We start from the raw sequence: 19,936 nt of genomic DNA on the forward strand, positions 1-19,936 counted from the left end.
TAAAGTTATCTTTTCTGGAGATCTTTTAGATTTTAATTTGATATAATTGCACTATAGGACAAGTCTCAAATTACCAGGGCATACTGAGTTTTATGAGAACTGACAAGTCTTGTTTTGTTGAGGAACAAATATGGAACCTTTAAAAAAATTTATGCCCTAAAGGTTTAGTAGTGTCTTTGTTTTGCAGCTACAGAAAATTGCATTTTCACTTTCTAGTTGTAGATGCTTTTTAAACTGAATGTTGCTATTCATTGTGGGAAACTAATCATAGCAGTAAAGATCACATGATATAAGTTAAGAAATGGGAATATCACTGTATATCTAACAGGTATTGATTATTATTATATGCCAAGCAATTTATATATATTGTATCTCTTTGTATATATCAAAGAAAAAGTTTAGTCAGCATTCTCTTGGTTCCTTCCTGCTATTTCCATCTTGTTACCTTTTTACTATGGAGTAGAAAGTTATGCTGTGTTAAGAAGTAAGGTTTTTTGGAGGCTCACAGCACAGTCTTATACATCCTCTTTCCTGTTTAATATCATCATCAGAATACTTGAGCATTTTCATTTATTCACTAAAGACTTTGATATCTTACTACCTATGGTTAGATTTCCAGCTGAAGTCCTGCCATCATTCTGAATGACTTTAATATACAAATGACCAATCTAGTACACTCTTCTTATCTAACCTAATTATTATTGGGTATCAGCTGATAGCTTAAACTCTTTCTTGAAGCATTCTTTCCTTTACTGCCTTGATAGCATATTTGCCTCCTGCCCCCAACCCCATCCTGCCTCTACTTACCGTTCACACTTCTTTAGCCATTCTTCCCTAGTCACCTTTGGAAAATCCTCTTCCTGATGACCACCTAACAGCTGATTAAAGATTGGGATGGGGGGTGGGGTGGGAGGGATATATGTATATTTGTAGCTGAATCACATTGTTATACAGCAGAAACCAATACAACATTGTAAAGCAATCATCCTTCAATTAAAAATAAATAAAAATAAATTTTTAAAAGAAGAGAAAGTTTTATTTAAAAAGAGCTGATTGATGTTCTTCATCATTTTCTCTTATTACTAGGCCTTCTCATATCACTCTATATTACCTCCTTGGCTTCCCTGGTGGCTCAGACGGTGTAAAGAGTCTGCCTATAGTGTGGGAGAACCTGGTTCGATTCCAGGGTTGGGACGATCCCCTGGAGAATGGAATAGCAAGCCACTCTAGTATCCTTGCCTGAAAAATCCCATGGACCGAGGAGCCTGGCGGGCTACAGTCCATGGGGTTGCAGAGTCAGACACGACTGAGCGACTTCACTTTCCTTCTTTGTTTCTCTCTCTCTCCTCCTTGATAATCTCAGTCATTCCCAAGGTTCTAGTTATCATGTTTAAGTTGATCATTCTCAAATCTGTGTCTCCAGCTATCTTTTTCCTGAGTCTCAGATTTTTATATCCAGTACCCTTGAATGTCCCATAGATAACTTAAGCTTAATATGTTCAAAATGAAACTCCTTTCTATCCCCTAAAGCATGGTTTTCCTCCTTTTCCCCGTTTCAAGTAATAGCACTATTATTCACCTAGTTGCTGAAGCCCCAGACCTAGGAAACATCCTTACACTTCCTTTTTCCTCAGAATGACAAATATATTTTTGATTCAGCAGTCCTGTTTTTGGAATTTGTCCTATGAACATGCCTGCATATATACAAAATGTTGATGTGCAAGGTTATTCATTGTACCATGTTTTGAAATAACAGAAGATTAGAAAGAATACAAGTATCTGTCTGTAGCCACTGACTAGATCAAAAAGTGGGGCATCCATACATTGGAATTCTATGATGTGGCTGTAAAAATGTTTGAAGAAAATTTCTGTGTACAGAAAATATGGCAAGGGTTATGGCAAGGATAGGGCTTCCCTGGTGGCTCAGCTGGTAAAGAATCCACTTGCAGTACAGGAGACCCCAGTTTGTTTCCTGGGTCAGGAAGATGCCCTGAAAAAGGGATAGGCTACCCACTCCAGTATTCCTGGGCTTCCCTGGTGGCTCAGTCGGTAGAGAATCTGCCTGCAATGCGGGAGACCTGGGTTTGATCCCTGTGTTGCAAAGATACCCTGGAGGAGGGCATGGCCTCTGACTCCAGTATTCTCGCCTGGAGAATCCCCATGGACAGAGGAGCCTGGCAGACTATAGTCAGTGGGGTCGCAAAGAGTTGGACATGATTGAGTGACTAAACAGAGCACATGGCAAGGATAAAATGTTAAATGAAAAAGTATATATACTGTCTTTTATGTAATAAAGGAGAACAAATAGTAATATATTATTAATATTTATATTTGCATAAACAAATGCTGGAAGGATGCAAAAGAAACTAATTTACCATTGTGTTGTTTAGTTACATCTGACTATTTTGAAACCCCAGGTACTGTAGCTCACCAGGCTTCTCTGCCCCTGGGATTTCCCAGGCAAGAATACTGGAGTGGGTTGCCATTTCCTTCTTAGGGGATCTTCCCGACCCAGGAATTGAACCTGAATTTCCTGCCAAGGATTCTTATGAGCCATAGTATTATCAAAATTTTAAAGATTTATCAGATGGAAAACTTCCTTTATGATCATATTTAAATTCAAATTGGGCTTCCCTCATAGCTCAGTTGGTAAAGAATCCACCTGCAATGCAGGAGACCCCAGTTTGATTTCTGGGTCAGGAAGATCCACTGGAGAAGGGATAGGCTACCCATTCCAGTGTTCTTGGGCTTCCCTTGTGGCTCAGCTGATAAAGAATCCACCTGCAATGCAGGAGACCTGGGTTCGATCCCTGGGTTGGGAAGATCCCCTGGAGAAGGGAAAGGCTACCCACTCCAGTATTCTGGCTGAAGAATTCCAATGACTCTATAGTCCATGGGGTCGCAAAGAGTTGGGCACGACTGAGCGACTTTCACTTTCACTTAAATTCAAATTAAGCCCTCAAACTAAGTTCTCAGGTAAGCTGAGAGCATTTTCTAAATCAATATTGTCTATATTTAGGTTTTTGCTGTCAGAAACGTCTATTTTTTTTCTTGTGATCACATTTTAGCCTTTAGCTACTATCTTAACCTACCTTCCTTATATGTAACATCTATTATCCTTTCCTGTTTCCTTTACTATAGCTATATCACCTCTTAGTTCATAACTATTTGTGGTGTGTTTGAAATAGACTTACCTCATTCCTATCATGGTGACACATTTGTTGTGTTCTGTTCTTGGGTTTTGGTTTTAGAAATGATTTTTCTCTTCCATAGTATAACATTGGAGATTATCCTGAGTATTCAGTATGTGTGTTTAAGCCATATTTTCTATATTTAAGAGGAAGTACATTTATATATACATTTATTTAGTACATTTATTTGCAAGGGTTTATGAAAAGTCTGGAAATTAAAAATCCATATAATTGGAATAATTTACAATTAATATTAGTATGCCTTATTTTCTTTTGTTTTATATACACTTAAAGGAGCTTTTTATAAAAGGAATTTACTTTATGAATAAACCTAATATATATGATAATTGGATATTATGCATGTACATTATTAACATGGTTTCAAAACAAAAAGTCAGTTAATGAAGCAGTTTCTAAGAACACAAATTGCAAGTGTTTTGTTACAATACTTTTTACATTTCTGTTTTTATTGTTTTCAGAATGTTAAAAGTTCACCGTAATGATACTTTGAAAAAAAAATTCTCCACAGCTTTTTATTATTTCACTCTAAAGAATAATTGACATCTGTTTCTGGTTTGTTTGGTTTCTGAAGGTGTTCTTAAGGATTATTTAAGAGAACTTCCTTCTCCTCTAATAACAAAGCAGCTTTATGAGGGTGTATTAGATGCAATGGCAAAAAATCCTTTGAAAATGTCATCAAATGGTTGTGAGAATGATCCAGGTGATTCTCAGTACACTGTTGGCCTTCTGGATTGTCTGCCTGACGTTGAGAAGGTAAGCACCATAGATACACATTCTTCCTGAAACAAACCATATACTTACTGAACTGAGTACTTAGCTCCAGAGCTACAGATAATTTTTTAGTTATTTGACATTTGTAACACTAATGAGTTTTAGCTCTACCTTTGGTAAAGACTAAACAGTGTAAATCTAGAAACTGCTTCTTATATAGAATAAATCTGGAAAACAATTTTATCTCTTTCACATGTGATATTAACCTAGGCATGAATACTCCTGATAAGTTTTAAGAGTATTGTTATTTTATTATTAAAATGATATGTTTATAATTAAAAGTTAGGAAGATATAGAAAAGAACAATGGAAATTATAATTATCAATATCTAAAGGCAATATAATTAACATTTTGGTTTATTTCCTTTTATTAATAGTATTTTAAAAATATGGTAACTGTTTTGTGTACATGACTTAGCCTCAAGACTTAGCGCTCACCACCACTCTTTCCTTCCTCCTTGTCTCTTCCCATTTGCCCCCTTCCCACGATCAAAATCTCATACCAGTATCTTCCGGTATGCCTGTAAGAGAGAGAGGATGACTGGGCTTGCAAAACTAATCTTAGCCTAACTTTAGCTGTTGTTCCTTAAAACAAAAGGGTGAATAAGGGAAAGAAATATGGCCAGGCTTATCCAGATGAGGCCAACTTTGCCTATATTTCTTATCATGTGAGAGTGGAAAGTCCAAGAGTGGATAGAAATACTTTAAGCCCAATACCTTCATGCACTAGTTTATTTTAGTCATCTGAATGGCCTGTGCTCTGTCCAGTTAGGTTAGGAATTTCTGTTCCTTTGGGTGGGAGAGAGGAATAGCTACAAAGAGGTAGGCAGAAGAAGGAGGGTGGGGTGAGGGGGTAGAAATGTTCTTTCATCAATATAAGGTAAAATTATGTATCATTTTGCTTATGAATGAAGAGTTGAGTGTCAGGGAATTTAAATCACTTGCCTAAGATTATATAGCTTTTTGGGTGTTCTAGTCTATCATATAAATCTAGGCCTTTCTGGCCTTAAAGCTCATGCTGTTAATATTCTTTCCAAAAAGGTTGCAAAGTATTCCATTGAATGGATTTGACAATTTATCATTATTTGTTTGTATAAAATTTAGGTTTTGAACCTATTTGTATATATTTGTCCACAGTTTTCTTTTCAGTTAGAATTACTTATTTAGATTAGAATTTCAGAGTGGAATTGTTGATTTAAATATTGTGAACATTTTGAGGCTGTTAGTACATGTTTTCATATTACTTTTCAAAAGGGACATAACAATTACATTTTTTGGCTGATCTTATTTCAAGGACAAAAAAATTTCTTATTTTAGATTGCGTTTCTTGGTTTGCTATTGAGATTGAGCCTAATGTATTTAAACAGTCATGTGTGTGTGTTAACAGTGTTAACCAGTGTGTGACTGGTTTTGATTTCAGAATATCAACTGTAGTCTACTCTAGACCCATTTTGCTCCTGATTCCTTCCCTTCATAGCCAAACACTGAGCAAATGTTTGTTCTGGCAGTTATCACTTCTTCACCACTCATTTACTACTCAACAAACTGTTATCTGGCTTCCTACCCCATCTCTGTGGATCTGTTCTTGCCAAGGTTACTAATTATCTTCTAATCACCAAATCCAGTTGTCACTTTTGGCTCCAGAAATATTGATAATATGTCATTTTAATTTTTTTTAATAATTTTAAAAAGTTACAGATTATTATTGGTATTTATTTCTTCAATTATGAAAAGGAAATTACATGCTTATTTTGTTAAATGATTGATCATATACCAGTATATTAAAAACATCATTTCTTTTTGTAATTGCTTAAACTTAAATAACCATTCACTTCTTAAGCAAATTCCCCTTACTGGTTTCTTCAAGGATTAAAAAAATTTTTTTCAATTTATCTACTTAAAGTATTATCTACTTAAATTATTTATTAATTAAGAAGTGCATTGGCCTTCTTCCTAATCTGGATCACAATAGAACCTGGCCATGGTAACCTAGATTTTAAGATGGTGCCCCCTACTTATGACTACAGTATTTAACTGAACTTAAAAATGAATATTCTGTGATTCCTGCAGTTGAAGTGGGGAGTCCTAACTACTGGACTGCCAAAGAATTCCCTCAAGATACCTAATTTAATGCTACCTACAAAAACCTGGATATTTTTGGTGGCCATTATTTAGCCAACTATAGGTACCTAATCTTATTAGTTTTTTGTTTATGCTTTCTGTATTTCTGTTTGTACATATGATTAGATACATGTATGTTTTCTCATTTCCCATTCTTTCTTACATAAAAAGTGACATAGTATGAAAACTAAGATCCTGCATGCCAAAACAAACAAACAAATAGGTATCTTGAGATGAGAGATTATCTGGGATTATGAAGGTAGGTCCTAAATGTAATCACAAGTATCCTTATAACGGATGGGGAGAGGGAGATTTGACTACAGGCAGATGAGAAAACAATGTGATGAAAAGAGGGAAGCAGAATCAGAAGATGTTATATTGTTAGTTTTGAAATGGAAGAAGGGTCCCTGAGTTGAGGAATGTAAGGAATATAGCTCAAGACCCTGGAAAAGACAAGGAAACAGATTCTTCCCTAGAGCTTCCGCAGGAGTGTGCCCTGCCTGCTGACACTTTGATTTTAGCTCCCTGAGGCTCCTTTCAGATTTCTGGCCTCCAAATCTATCAGAGAATAAATTCATGTTGTTTTAAAACTTAAAAAAAAAAAATTCTACCCTAATCCCCTTTTCATCACAGCCTTTGCTGTTGTTATCTTTTTAGAGAAGGGAAGAGAGGAAAAAGTTGATGGCATATTTTCTAAGAAACTCCAGCTAAAATTTGGAATTCATTCGTGAGCATTTTGGATAATGTTTATTTTAACCATTTAATGAATCAAATCATGTTGTCGAAACCTAAGTGTCCTGTGTAACATTTTATAAAAAAAAAAATGTGTTTCAAGTTCCAAACATCTAGCTTAAAAATCTTTGAAACAACCTTCTAAAAAGTGATAGGTTGGTTGTCTATATTTCCTGCTATAAATTGTGTCCTTGAATTTATCCCTGTTTTATTAAGTGAAATTTAATTCAATTTAGGCAACTCTAATGATGTTGTTGGATCATTTGAAATTGGTGGCTTCTTATCATGATGTGAATAAGATGACTTGCCAGAACTTGGCTGTGTGCTTTGGACCAGTATTATTAAGTCAGAGGCAAGAGACTTCCACCCATAACAACAGAGTCTTTACTGATTCTGAGGAACTTGCGACTGCTTTGGATTTTAAAAAACATATTGAAGTTCTTCACTACTTACTTCAACTCTGGCCAGGTAAATGATTCAGTGGAATTATTTTTCTTTTACAGTGATATCTCTATAATGATAGAATTAGCTAATCATTAAATATGCCCATGTATGGTTGAAGAAAATCTTTTCTAGATTTTGCTTTTTAAAATAGTACAAATTGATAACCTGCCCTTTAGATTTCTCCATTTAAATTTTTGCTTTTGCTGATACTGTTGTAGACATAGAGATCAATGTATACGTTTTGGATTTGGTCAGCTTTGGGTTTGAATCCTTATTGTATCCCTTGTTAGTCTGACCGTGGGCAACTTCATTAACATTTTAGAGCCTCAGTATTACCTTCTGTCATGTAATATGTTAGTAGTATGTTTATAGAATTGATAGGAAGATTAAATTTAAAAAATTATGTGTGTAAGGTGCTCAGCACAGCTCTTGGCACATAATAGGTACTCAGTAAATATTTTTAGTGTTGTCATTTTTAGTTCAACTGAATTAAAGCAGAATTCATTTTTCTACTTAAATCAGTTCTTCCTGACATCTTTCATGTATTCATGGTCATTCTTTAAATTATCTAGGCTTGAGTGGACAATTACCTTCAATTTTTCTTGTCCGTCCCTTATTCAATAAGAAAAGGCTGACAATTATTTTCCTAACATATCTCTGAAGTATTTTCACAGCTAAAAGGAACAGGTATTTAATTAGATGTTTTAGAGAGAATCCCTCTATTTAGGTTCTAAAATTTTCTTACCTGGTAGTAACTCCCACTTGCCTCCCCTGTCCTGCATAGGACCAAGTGTGAAGGTACTTCAATGTTAAGGGTAGAACAAAGTGTTAAAAGTGCCTGGGCCCTGGAGTCAGGCTTGGATTCAGACCCGATTGTGGCACTCACCAGCAGTGTGGACTCAGGCAAACTTTCTTAAGCCTCAGTTTGCTTCTCTATAAATAGTGCCTACCTTAGGGTTGTTGTGGAGATTGGCGTAAAGGATCTAAGGAGATGAGCAGAGAGCTTAGCATAAAGTCACTCCTCAGTAAATGTGCTTATTTATTAGTCTTCCCTGGTGGCTGAGTGGTAAAGAATCTGCCTGCAATGCAAGAGATGTGGGTTCGATCCATGGGTCGGGAAGTTCCCCTAGAGAAAGAAATGGCAACCTGCTCTAGTACTCTTGCCTAGGAAATCCCATGGACAGAGGAACCATGGGGTCCCAAAAGAGCTGGACACAACTTAGCCACTCAACAAAAACAACTCTTTTGTTAATGTATATGAGACGGATAGACTAAATAAAGTACAAAGGATTGAGACTTCCCTGGTGAGTCAGCGGCTAGGAATTCACCTGCCAGTGCAGGGGACAGGGGTTTGATTCCTGGTTTGGGAAGATTCTACATGCCTCAGGGAGGCTAAGCCCGTGCATCACAGCTACTGAGCCTGTGCTCTAGAGCTCTCGAGCCGCAGCTCCTGAAGCCTGCATACCCTAGAGCCCATGCTCTGAGCCAAGACAAGCCACCACAGTGAGAGATGCCAAGCACCACAACGAGAGAGGAGCCCCTGCTCGCTGCAGCTAGAGCAAGCCCATGTGTGGCAACAAAGACCCAGCACAGCCAAAAATAAATAAATATAAATAAATACATACTAAAAAAAAAACACAAAGTATAAAGGATTGCTTGATTTAGTCTTTTTAAAAAAACTAATTTTAAAAAGTGAATTAAAAATTAAGCTAATAAAATTTTTCAACTTTTAAATTTGGAAAGTTAGTATTTTTGTTTTCTTTTAAATACAGTCTTAAAAAATCATTTTCAAATTATATTTTAGCTGAGTTAGTATGTATTATTTATTAGTTTAAAAAAAAGTGCTGAATGAAGATGTTCTGATTAATTAGTCTGATTTCTACATTTGGTACCCAACATAAGGGATCACTCGGAGTCAGGTTTTAAATGTGTGTTTCCTAGCTTTTCCTAGAACTGTTTTAATTTTAATAAACATGAAGAATTGGGAAAGGAGCTATCTTATCATTTTAATCAAATGAAAGTTTGCTTGCCTGGAGATACTAAGTTTATTACCAGTATCTGAGTTCTTTTATCATTAATTCTGTATTAGAAGTTAATGTCATTCCATTATTTTGTAACAGTCATCTTATGGTTGGATTTAGGAGCAAAACTTTATGTTGTATGTTATAGAAAAAAAGGTTCAGATTTGAGATTCACAGTACAATATTTCAATAACAACCTTAATCAAGGTGTCCGAATATATAGCACCTTATTCCAAAGGTTTGTGTGGTTGGAGCTGCCCCCTTGTCTATAACTTGTTATTTTTCTTCAGTTATAATACATCAGACAAAGTATAGAACAGGGCAGAAAGTTGAGAGGAAATAGGAGTTAGTTTTGCCTACTAAATCACTTGCTTTTTGTTTCAAGAAGAGGCACAAATCAAGTGGACATAGTGCACTTACTGAGCCTGAGAAAATTGATGATGACATAGAAAATGGGCCATGGCATATTACTTGCTGAATGACTGTCCTTGCTATGTGTATCTCATTTATTATTCTTGTTGGTATTTACCCTACTCCAGAAATAAAAAGAATTGGTTCCACCCTTTCCAACCTACCTTCCTTCTTTTCTACTTCCTTAACTTTTTGTTTTGTGTTACTTTTAGTTTTTTAAATTTTGGGCAGTGTAATTTACTTTGTTTTAATAATTTGAATATAATTTACTTTGAGTTTTTCTTCTTGAAAAATCTTGTCTTCAAAGTGATCAGTTAGAACCCTGGTATACTGGCACTGAAAGTTAAAAATCAGCCTGCCAGTGGCTTTTCAGATTCTTCTGGCAAAACCCTAAGTTCTTTGGAAGCAGCTTTGGGGCCAGATTGGCAGCAGGTGAGGGAGCAAAATGGAAACATATTTCTCTTTTGATCAAAACAGTCTTCTTTTCATCTTTTTTATGTACTGGGATTTTAGAAGGTAGTTGCTTTTAAAAAACATTAGTTTTCTGTCTCAAGAATATTGAAAATTAAAGATAGACTACCCTTTCACTTTATAGATAGGAAAATAGCTTTAGAGAATATACAATTCTTAGGCCAGCTGTTTGCTACATCACATTTTCTATGACGAATAGATTTGGGACAGGGCTTTTGTTTTTGGAAGAGCTATCAATTTTCCCTAATTCTTTTTTCTTTTTTGGCTGTGTAGCTTGTGGGATCTTAGTTCCCTAGCCAGAGATTGAACCTGGGCCCTTGGCAGTGAGAAGACTGGAGTCCTAACTGCTGGACTGCCAGGGAATTCCTTCCCTAGTTCTTTTTGGTTCATTTTTCTCACTAGGCTAAGCTTCACGAGGTCAAGGACTACATTTTGCTTACCTCTACATTTCCAGGTTATAACAGAGTACTTGGCAACAACTAGATACCCAATGTATTCTATTAAGTAAAGTAATTATGCCCAAGGTAGTTATACTATAGATAAAAAGCTAATAGAGTAGTGATTAAAAATATAAATCTATTGGTAGAAAATAAGAAAATTAAGTTTCTTAGTAATTATCATTATATTTTGAGAAATTTTTAACAACTTTCTAGATTGTATTTTCATCTTATTCTTTTGAAAGTGGGTAATCAGCAGTGCTAGGAAAACCAGAATTTTGGGGGGTAAAATTAACCATTTTATCCACATATGTAATAGGAAACCCGTTTCACCACCAGTAGTTTAAAAAGCTAGTAAAGTTGATTTTTTTAGAAATTTTGGTTTAAAAGATATAAAATACTACAGTTGGTTTTTTGAAAGAAAGTGTTAGTCACTCAGCCATATCTGATTCTTTGCAACCCCATGGGCTGTAGCTCACCAGGCCCTCTGTCCATGAACTTCTCTAGGCAAGAATACTGGAGTGGGTTGCCAATCGCTTCTCCAGGGGATCCTTCCAATCCAGGTCTCCTGCATTGCAGGTGGATTCTTTACTGTCTGAGCCACCAGAGACATAAAATATTATAAATTGGTTTCTTAAATGTTTTCTAAGAAAATAATGTTTGAACGGGGACTTGGTTAAGCAATTTTAAGCCGCTGGCAACAAAATAAATGTGGGTTTTTGCAGGTGAATGTCAGAAAATACAGACAAATTAAGACAAGGTCAACACAGAGTCAAAAATGTTTTACTCTGGTTGGATCACAAACCAGATGACCTCAAGGTTAGCCTAGTACTGTAATGGGTTGGCAAAAACAACAGGCATGACACTTAAGCACTAAGAATAGGAACAGCACAGAAAATGAAGGGGAAAAAGCAAGGAGACTTAGTGAGGATAAGCATCTTCAGTAGAAGGATGAGTAATTAAACAGTGAAAAAATTCAGATATCCATTCTGCAATGGCATATGACACTCTCTATTAATACTGTTTTAAATATCAATTTAAAGTAAATATCGCCATTCCTTTCATGGCTCAGCGGGTAAACAATCCGCCTGCAATGCAAGAGATGCAGGAGACACCCAGATTTGATCCCCTGGGAAGATCCCCAGGAGGAGGAAATGGCAACCCACTCCAGTATTCTTGCCTGGAAAATCCCATGGACAGAGGAGTTTGGTGGGCTCCAGTCCATGAGTCGCAAAGGATTGGACACAACTGAACAACTAACACACACATTCCTTTAAAGTTAATATCAGACCTTTTTTTTGTAGAAAATTTTAGATCAAGAGCTTTTAGCTGTTCATAGTAATAAGTAATAACCATCATAAAAATGCAGGTAAACAGAGATGTTGAAAACATACCTATATACAGTTATCAAGTATTTTAATAAAATCTAAGTTAAAAAAAATCTTTCAATCTCTGAAAATGTTATATAAATCACTGTACATCTGGAAAACTAGAACCATTTACATGTCTGTATTATTCTTTAATTATCTTATTTTATTCAGTAGGAAATGAATATGTTGGAGAGTGTAAAGTTGGTATGTTGTCACTGATTATATGTTCCCTTTATCTTAGTGAAGGGAAGTATATAAATGGAAAGGCACTTATTAATGGAGAATAAACAAGCAGAAATAGAAAGGCATTATGGACAATTTTTTAATAGCTGTGCCTCAACATTTAAATTAAGTCCATTCGACAAGTGTTTTGTTCAGTACACACAAAAGAGTAAGCTGTAAAGTCTTGATTTGTTATGAAATAATGTGTGTCTCCCTGCTAATCTGTTTGGCCAGTGCAATGCATATTATTAATAATAGAAGGAATTAGTCTAAGTATGAGGAATGTTATTGGAGATTGTTAGATTCCTAACCATAATGGGAAAATAAAATATCTGTACTATTTTCAGGCAATAAATGAAGACTGTTATTAGCTAATGCTGTATAATCAAACTCAGGTAACAAGTGGACAAGTCTAGATTTCGTGCATTTTATCAAAGTGAAATTTGGCTGTTTAAATTCAAGTAAATTATGACACTGCTGCTAGTAGAATTGCAAAAAAACCCACAAAGATTAGAACTTTAAGACTGAGCACTTTAGATGCCTTGGCCTCATTTAGATATTTGCAGATAAAGAAACTTTTGTTTATACACGAACATGCCTTGCCTGCTTTTTGCTGTAGCTTTTAATTTAAAAGAAGCTACCAGCTTAGCCACTGTTTGAATTACAGCTAGATATTAATTAACTTGCACAGAAAGTTAATCAACTTGGAAATTTGATTTATTTTGGGATGTTGTGATGTAGCATGAATTAGCACCACTGAACATTCTACTGGCTTCTGTTCCTCATCTTGATTATGTCTGGTGATAGAAAAAACAGTACGGAATGCTTTCTTTTGGTAGTGTGCATGTGTTTGTTGCAATGCATGTTTGTAGTTGATTATTAAATAGCTTTTCTTTAGCTCTGTGTTTTTAAATTGGATTAAGTTGGATTACTGTCACTAAAGCAAATCTGTTGCTTGTTCCTAGTGCAACGTTTAACTATCAAAGAATCAGCAGACAATTTGTTCTCAGAGCAGACGTCTTCTCTTAATTATTTGAGGCGGAAGAAAGAACGACCTTACCTTTTAAATTTGAGTGGTACTGAATCATCAAGAGTACTCAGGCCAAGGCAAACCAGACTAGACAGTCCACTCAGTAATCGTTATGCAGGAGACTGGAGCAGCTGTGGAGAAAACTACTTTTTAAATAAGAAAGAAAATTTAAATACTGTGGATTATGATGATGTCCCTTCAGAAGACAGAGAAAATGGAGAAAACTGTAGCAAAATATATGAGCCAGATATCATGATTGAACAGCCAACTCCTCCGTCCAAAGAATGCACATTTCAGACATATTTGACAGTGAAGACAATTGAGTCTAGAGTGGACCAAAAAGTCAATCTCAAAGATCTACAAGAAAGTATTGATACTTTGATTGGAAATCTAGAGCGTGAACTCAACAAAAACAAGCTTAATATGAGTGTTTAAGATTGAGAGTTTTGCTTTTTCATAATGTCTTATGTTTCACATCCATCTTTCTCACTTTCTTTTCTCTCTCACAGTGATGTTTTAAATTTTTTACTCTTGAAACCTTCAGTTATTTTCTAACAAGTTCATGTAATTCAAAAAACACCATTCATTACCATAATTTTTACTTATTTCATTAGGAAATTTTTCTTGAGGTAAAGATAACCTGGACTTCTTGTGGGTAATTTTTAAAATCTTGCCAATGCTATGGGTATAAGTTTAAAATGCACTTCTAAGGTTCATGTAAGTTATTAGCCCCTCAAGACTTTTGTACTTTATAGGAACTGCTTTTCTGAAACAGACATTCCTTCCAGTGGAAGGAATGCAGCTGCTCCGTCTGATTTGCAGTGTGAATCCATGCACACTGCAATGCCGTTGCATCACATTTCATTCACAATGCAAATGCTGCTCTAAGAAAACCTTTTTATAAATTTTTACTTTTTATAAAGAAAAATTATACAAATATTAATGTATTCTGTGTTAACATTCAGTAATTATTTAAACTTAAAAAAATAAGTATTTTTATAATCCCCAATATATGTATATATTTATCAGCGCATATATGTATAGACATTAGAATGGGGGAAGGATTGGCTGCAAAGTCACGAGTAATCTCTAAAATATATGTCATGAGGCCAAAATCATTAGCTTAAAAATGTCTTTTTCAGGGAAAGAACATTTAAGTTAAAAGAGGAGTTGCACAGAAACACTTGAACCAAAACACTAGGAACATCTAAATAGAAAAAATAGACTTTCATTTCTGATTTACAGAAAGTCACAGTATCCCCAGTGAGGAGTCATCCTTTAAATTGAAATCTTCTAACATTTTAAGGGATTAAGTGCCAAGATTTCTGCACTGGTGACTTAAATTTAAAAATCTTTACCTATTTATGCATTTTTATCTTCTGCTTTTTAAAACAAAGTAATTATACTTAGAACATATTTATTTATAATAGTACATATATAACTTTGACTTTATAATTACCTTCATTTATTTCCAAAGAAATCTTGCCAGAATACTACGTTATTGATTTTTTTAAATTAACTTATTTTGACTAATTATGTCTACAAGATAGTCATTATAGTGATCACAACAGTGTTTGAAAATGTAAATTTAGAAGTCTTTTTTACTAAATTGGAATGTACTTTTTTGTAAACTTTTATACCTACAAATGTGTAATTTAAAATTATTAACAAAATTTGAACTACCAACTTAAAGATGTAGCAGTCATTAAAAAAAACTGACTTCTTGATGTTTTTTTAAATATTAAAGTATTAACTTTCTATGCAATATACATTGGTAAATGGAATACCAAGTAATTTAATTTGAAAATGTACTTGTTAAAAGTCAGATAAATAACTATTTTTATATGAAACTTTCATTTTTAAAGCTTTATATAATAATTCAGAAAAATACCAAAAGAATATGTGACAGATATATATTATTGAGTAAATGGTCAAAAGAAATGTACCCTAAATATTTTGTAAGAAGACTGTCTTCTTCCTTTTGAGTGCTGTATCATATACATTATATGAATTAGTACCAGAAATGTAAGAGCTTTATTAAAACATTATAACCTCGGTATCATGCTATTATGATGATGATTTTTAAGGATCATTTATTTCAAAGTCATTCTTTTTAAATGAACATGTTAAAGTATTGGACCATCATATATTATCCATAAATATATGTAATAACATTTTTTTTCCAAAATTGAGTTTTCCAGAATCTGCAATACTTTAAGGGCCATATATTATTTTGGATGCTAATGATTTTAAAGTTAATCTCTGCCATCTTAAGTATTAATAGAAAATACTAAACATTTGTTGTTTAAATCAGTTATAATAAACCTCTTTTGTTGACTGTGCCGTTTTAGAAGTACTCCATAGGTATATGCCTTTATTTAAAATGGCCTTTTCAAATCTTTTTTGAGTTTTTATACCTGCTTTTTATAGTGTCCTGGAGTCTTCCCATACTGTTAGACAGTCAACTCTCATTCCTCTGCCAGCCCTAGTGGTTTTTAGGATTGAAAACAAATTTAATTTTAGTGCATGTACCTGAACAGAGGTACTTGCACAATTTAAACAATTCAAGTAGATTAAAAAATAAAAGTGCTCCTCCCTGCCATCCACATCAGTCTCACTTCTCAGAGGTAACAACAGCCACTCTTTATTCTTTAGGAAACTGCCTCTGTCACTCTAGGCTTACTGCTGCTGTTTCTTGATTTGTCATTTAAGTGGTACCTGTTGACTGTCCGTTTTGAGTAATAAGCAATTTATTTCACTCTATTCCTCCTCCTCATTTATTATTTATTTAATTTTTTTTTAATTTCTCTTTTGGTTGCTTCTGTGACTTTAATAAGTTATTCCTTGATCCATCAGTTTTAAACGGTATCTCTTGACCTCTTACCATTGTGGAAATGACCAACCCTGTACTTTCTTTCCAATTCATTACTGCCCTTTACCTCCAACTTCTGTAAGTTATACTATTAGTTTATATAACCAGAGATTAATAGATGTGTATTATTTGGGGAAACTAAACTTTTAATTTTCCTTTATGTATTGATTCTAAAAACTGCTAATCAATAACAAGCAGTTGTGCTAGATATGCAGATATATTCATGGGTGATATTACCATGTGATTGTTATCTCCAATCTTACAATCTTGAAATCTGTATACTGATTTAAGCAGAATACAAACTAAAGGTCAAATGGGTTGTTTTATCTTAAAGCCATCAGTTTCTCTAAATCATGTATTATTTGCTTCATAATGGCTTTTGAAGATTTTAATGTTTCCTGGAGTAAGTAATTACCTTTTATTTTCTTGGTGAGAAGAAAAATACTTTCTTTATTATTACACTTCCTTTGTCATTAAATTACCAGATTCATTCAGACTACTTTTAGCTTTCATCCTGGGATTCCTGAAGGGTATCATTGCCTTTAGTTTTCTTTGACAGAAGGAAAATATTTTCTTTACTATAACCCAGGGATCATTTTAAGCTTCTTAATTAACTTTATCAAATTTGTGCTTAGCAATTCTTAGCTGTTTCCTGGGATATATTTTCTTTGCACCCCTATGTGCTACTTTTTTTGTTTTGTATTCTTAATTTCATCTTTTCTTTTTTGATTTGTTTGCTGAAGTATATTTATAAGTAACCCTCTGCCACAGCACTTCCCAAAATCAGGCACATGGGAGATAAACTTTGAGTCCTTGCATGTCTGGCAAGGTCTTTATTTCTTTTCCATACTTTACTTTGATTGGACTTATCCTAGGTTCAAACTCATTTTCCTTAGAACTTTGAAGACATTTCTCTATTATCTTCTAGCATCCAGCTTTTCAGTAATCCAGGCAAGAATGATGGTGGTTCAGACCAGCAAGGAGACAATAAGGTGGTGAGGAGTGATTGTATTTTCAATACATTTTGAAGTAGGAGCCAAAGAAATCTGCCAGTGGACTGTGAGCAAAAGGAGTAAGTCCTGAGCAACTGAAAGATGGAGTTGCTATCAGATAAGATTGACATGACTCCACTGTGTTTTTTAAATGAGTTCCTTGCAGTGGATGCTGCTGTTATAAATACAGTGGTTATGGAAATGCTTTATAAATTCCGTATTAACTCTTTAAGTACTAATGCTTCTGTACCTGGTGATGGTGCCCCTAGAGTCACTGTAAGAATAAGAATGCAAGAAGACTTTGTATATATCTAAGCAAAGTCCCACACTGTAATTGTCTTTGGAAATTTTCAGATTGCGTAGCTTTATATCAGGGACCCGAAAGAAACAGGTTTGGGAGTGATACGGTTCCTGGAAAGAATTTAATTCCAGACCAAAGAATGATTTTGAGGCTTAGGATTTTATAATTTAAGAACATCAAATTTCAGCTACTTGGACAGTGATAAAGTTGTTTTATGTTTAAGTCCTAATTTGAGTCTTACTGTCCTGAGGAATTTGGTACTAAGAGGAATGCTCTTTTCTCTTTTCCCTGCCCCATGTTTGCTTTGAATTCAGTAAGGCTCAGATATGATAAACATCCTGACAGAAGCATCAGGTTGTACCCCAGCTTCCAGGAGACTGAGAGCAGTTAGCCAACATTGTTTCTCTGAAACTTGCACAAAGGTAAATTCTATGAAAATAAAAAAGGGATTTAAATGCTGAGCAGCCTGAGCAACAGTTCCCTAGACTTCATCTCGCCCTGTTGCCCCAAACTTGGAATCATTCTCTTAGCCCTTATACACAACCTGTCATTAGTTCTAGGCACTGAAATTTGTTACTACCAACACCCTCATCCAAGTCACCAGCATCTGTCTCTTCCTAGTTCATCTCTTTACTGTCACTCTGCGCTCTCCACACCCACAATCCATTCCAATCACAGAAGCTGCAGTGAACTTTAGAAAAGATAGCCACACCCTCTCCAGGACCTTTTCCCATGGTCCCTGTACTTCAGCAACACGGAGGACCTTATCCTGTAAGGATCTTTGGACTTGCCATCCCCAGGATCTGGAAAGCTCTTCACTCAGATCTTACTTGGGTGCCTTTTTTTAATCATCTCACATCTCTGCTCAAATGTCAAGCTAATCAGTAACTGCTTTGAGAATAGGGGAGGAAGAAGATAGAGATTTCTGTTTCTTGTAACAAGCCCCAAATAGTTATGCTACTATATGAGTAAACTACAGATATTTATAACTTTGGAAAATGTTTCCTGCCTTACTTTCATCAAGACATTTATCAGTATCTGAAATTACCTTGTATATCTGATCATTATCTGTGCCCACCCTTCTTGAATGTAATTTCCATGGCAACAGGGACCTTGTGTATCTAGTTCTTTGCCATAGGCCTAGGACTTATAACATTGAAGATGTTCAGTTAATTATTAATAAATGAATGAATAAAAAGGGATTCTTAGAGAATGCTTATCTTTTGTCAGGAAAAGACTAAGCACTATGAGGTACAACGTGTATGTAATTTTTCAAATTTTCACTCCTGGTCAATAAATCATTTGTGGTTAAGAAAATAATGTTTCCTTGTTTTTTCAATGATTTGTGTTTCTCTTGGAACTAGAGTGACATTGGGAAAATTTAGTGACTTAAAAAATAAGGGGGTTGGTAATTTTATGTAATTTTGTGCTGCAGAGTTCAGTGGAAACAATTATTTAAGTGATATGTATGTGAAAAGGTACATCTCACCATAAGAAAGAAAAGTTTCTAAGAAAGCTTTTGTTAAAATGAATCATTTATTTCTTTACAGAAATTGTGATGAAAAATATCCTGTTAACTTTTGTGCACTTTTTAGGAGAACTGGAAAAACCTATTTTTCACTGTTAGAAAATATTTTCATAAAGTTGAATGAACACTATAAACAATTCCTTTTTTAAAAAAAATTAGAATAACAGAGACCACTTTAGGGTGAGGAACTACATTTAGTGTTTTCATTTTTCTCAAACAAGTGTTTGTTTTAAGCAAGTGAGAAAAACACCTAAATATTGCTCCTGAATTGGGTTAACTTAATCCTTATTTGTTTGATAAGACCTTTGGCATGCTTTTAAGTCAGTTGAGTTAATCTTTCTTTTTTGGCTTAATGGATGTATTATGTAGTGAAAACTTGGTATTGGCCTCAATATTCTACATACTTCTTTGACTGGAAATTTTACTCTTCAAAATAAACTCTTCCAAGGAGAGCTTAAAATTACAGCTTTAGACAAGTACAATGGATATTAATTTAAGAAACAGGAAAGTCCCTCACATCTAAAATGTTTTTGTGAAAATGATGAGCCTGCAGCTTACATTTTTTCACAGCCACAGATACTGAACAGTGAGTGAACCCCTTGTTCCTGACCTTTGTTCAGGAAAATGGGTCTATTTGTGTCTCTTCTTGACTGACTCCCAATCCCCATTCCTCTCCTCCATCCCCACCCCATCCCCTTCCCGCCAGTGTAAGTGCATATTTTAACCTAAGAGCAACTCTGAATCATTAGTGAAAACAACTTGTCTAAACCTGGGAAATGAAAATTGTCAGAGATAAAGTGCTGTCTGTCCTAGGTTATGAGTCTATGTTTGATTTGTACGTAATGTCAAAACTCACCTGTAAAGTCAACCAATCTATACATAAAAGAAGGCCGGTTAATATCTCTTTCCATCAACATTTTATTATAAACACTTTAAAGCATAAAGAAAAGCTGAATATCATACACTGAACATTCACATATTTACCACCTATCTTCTATCATT

The 19,936-nt window shown here is 34.7% G+C and overlaps 1 protein-coding gene across 2 annotated transcripts in view; it reads left to right on the plus strand.

The window, feature by feature from the left end:
- Positions 1-18,711, plus strand: part of SYDE2 (synapse defective Rho GTPase homolog 2) — a 41,141-nt gene extending 22,430 nt beyond the window's left edge. The window contains exons 5-8 of one of the 2 annotated variants that reach the window (XM_065909979.1): positions 3,784-3,965; positions 7,072-7,303; positions 12,559-12,606; positions 13,177-13,282. In XM_065909979.1, coding sequence (XP_065766051.1) covers positions 3,784-3,965; positions 7,072-7,303; positions 12,559-12,569 — 425 coding nt within the window. In that variant the 3' untranslated portion in view covers positions 12,570-12,606; positions 13,177-13,282. Of the gene's footprint in view, positions 1-3,783; positions 3,966-7,071; positions 7,304-12,558; positions 12,607-13,176 lie in introns of both variants that reach the window. The other variant, XM_065909971.1, reaches the window with a different exon arrangement.
- The last annotated feature ends 1,225 nt before the right edge of the window (positions 18,712-19,936 follow it).

This window comes from Muntiacus reevesi, chromosome 1 (assembly GCF_963930625.1).
Source record: "Muntiacus reevesi chromosome 1, mMunRee1.1, whole genome shotgun sequence".
In the NCBI taxonomy this organism is placed as follows: Eukaryota; Metazoa; Chordata; class Mammalia; order Artiodactyla; family Cervidae; genus Muntiacus; species Muntiacus reevesi.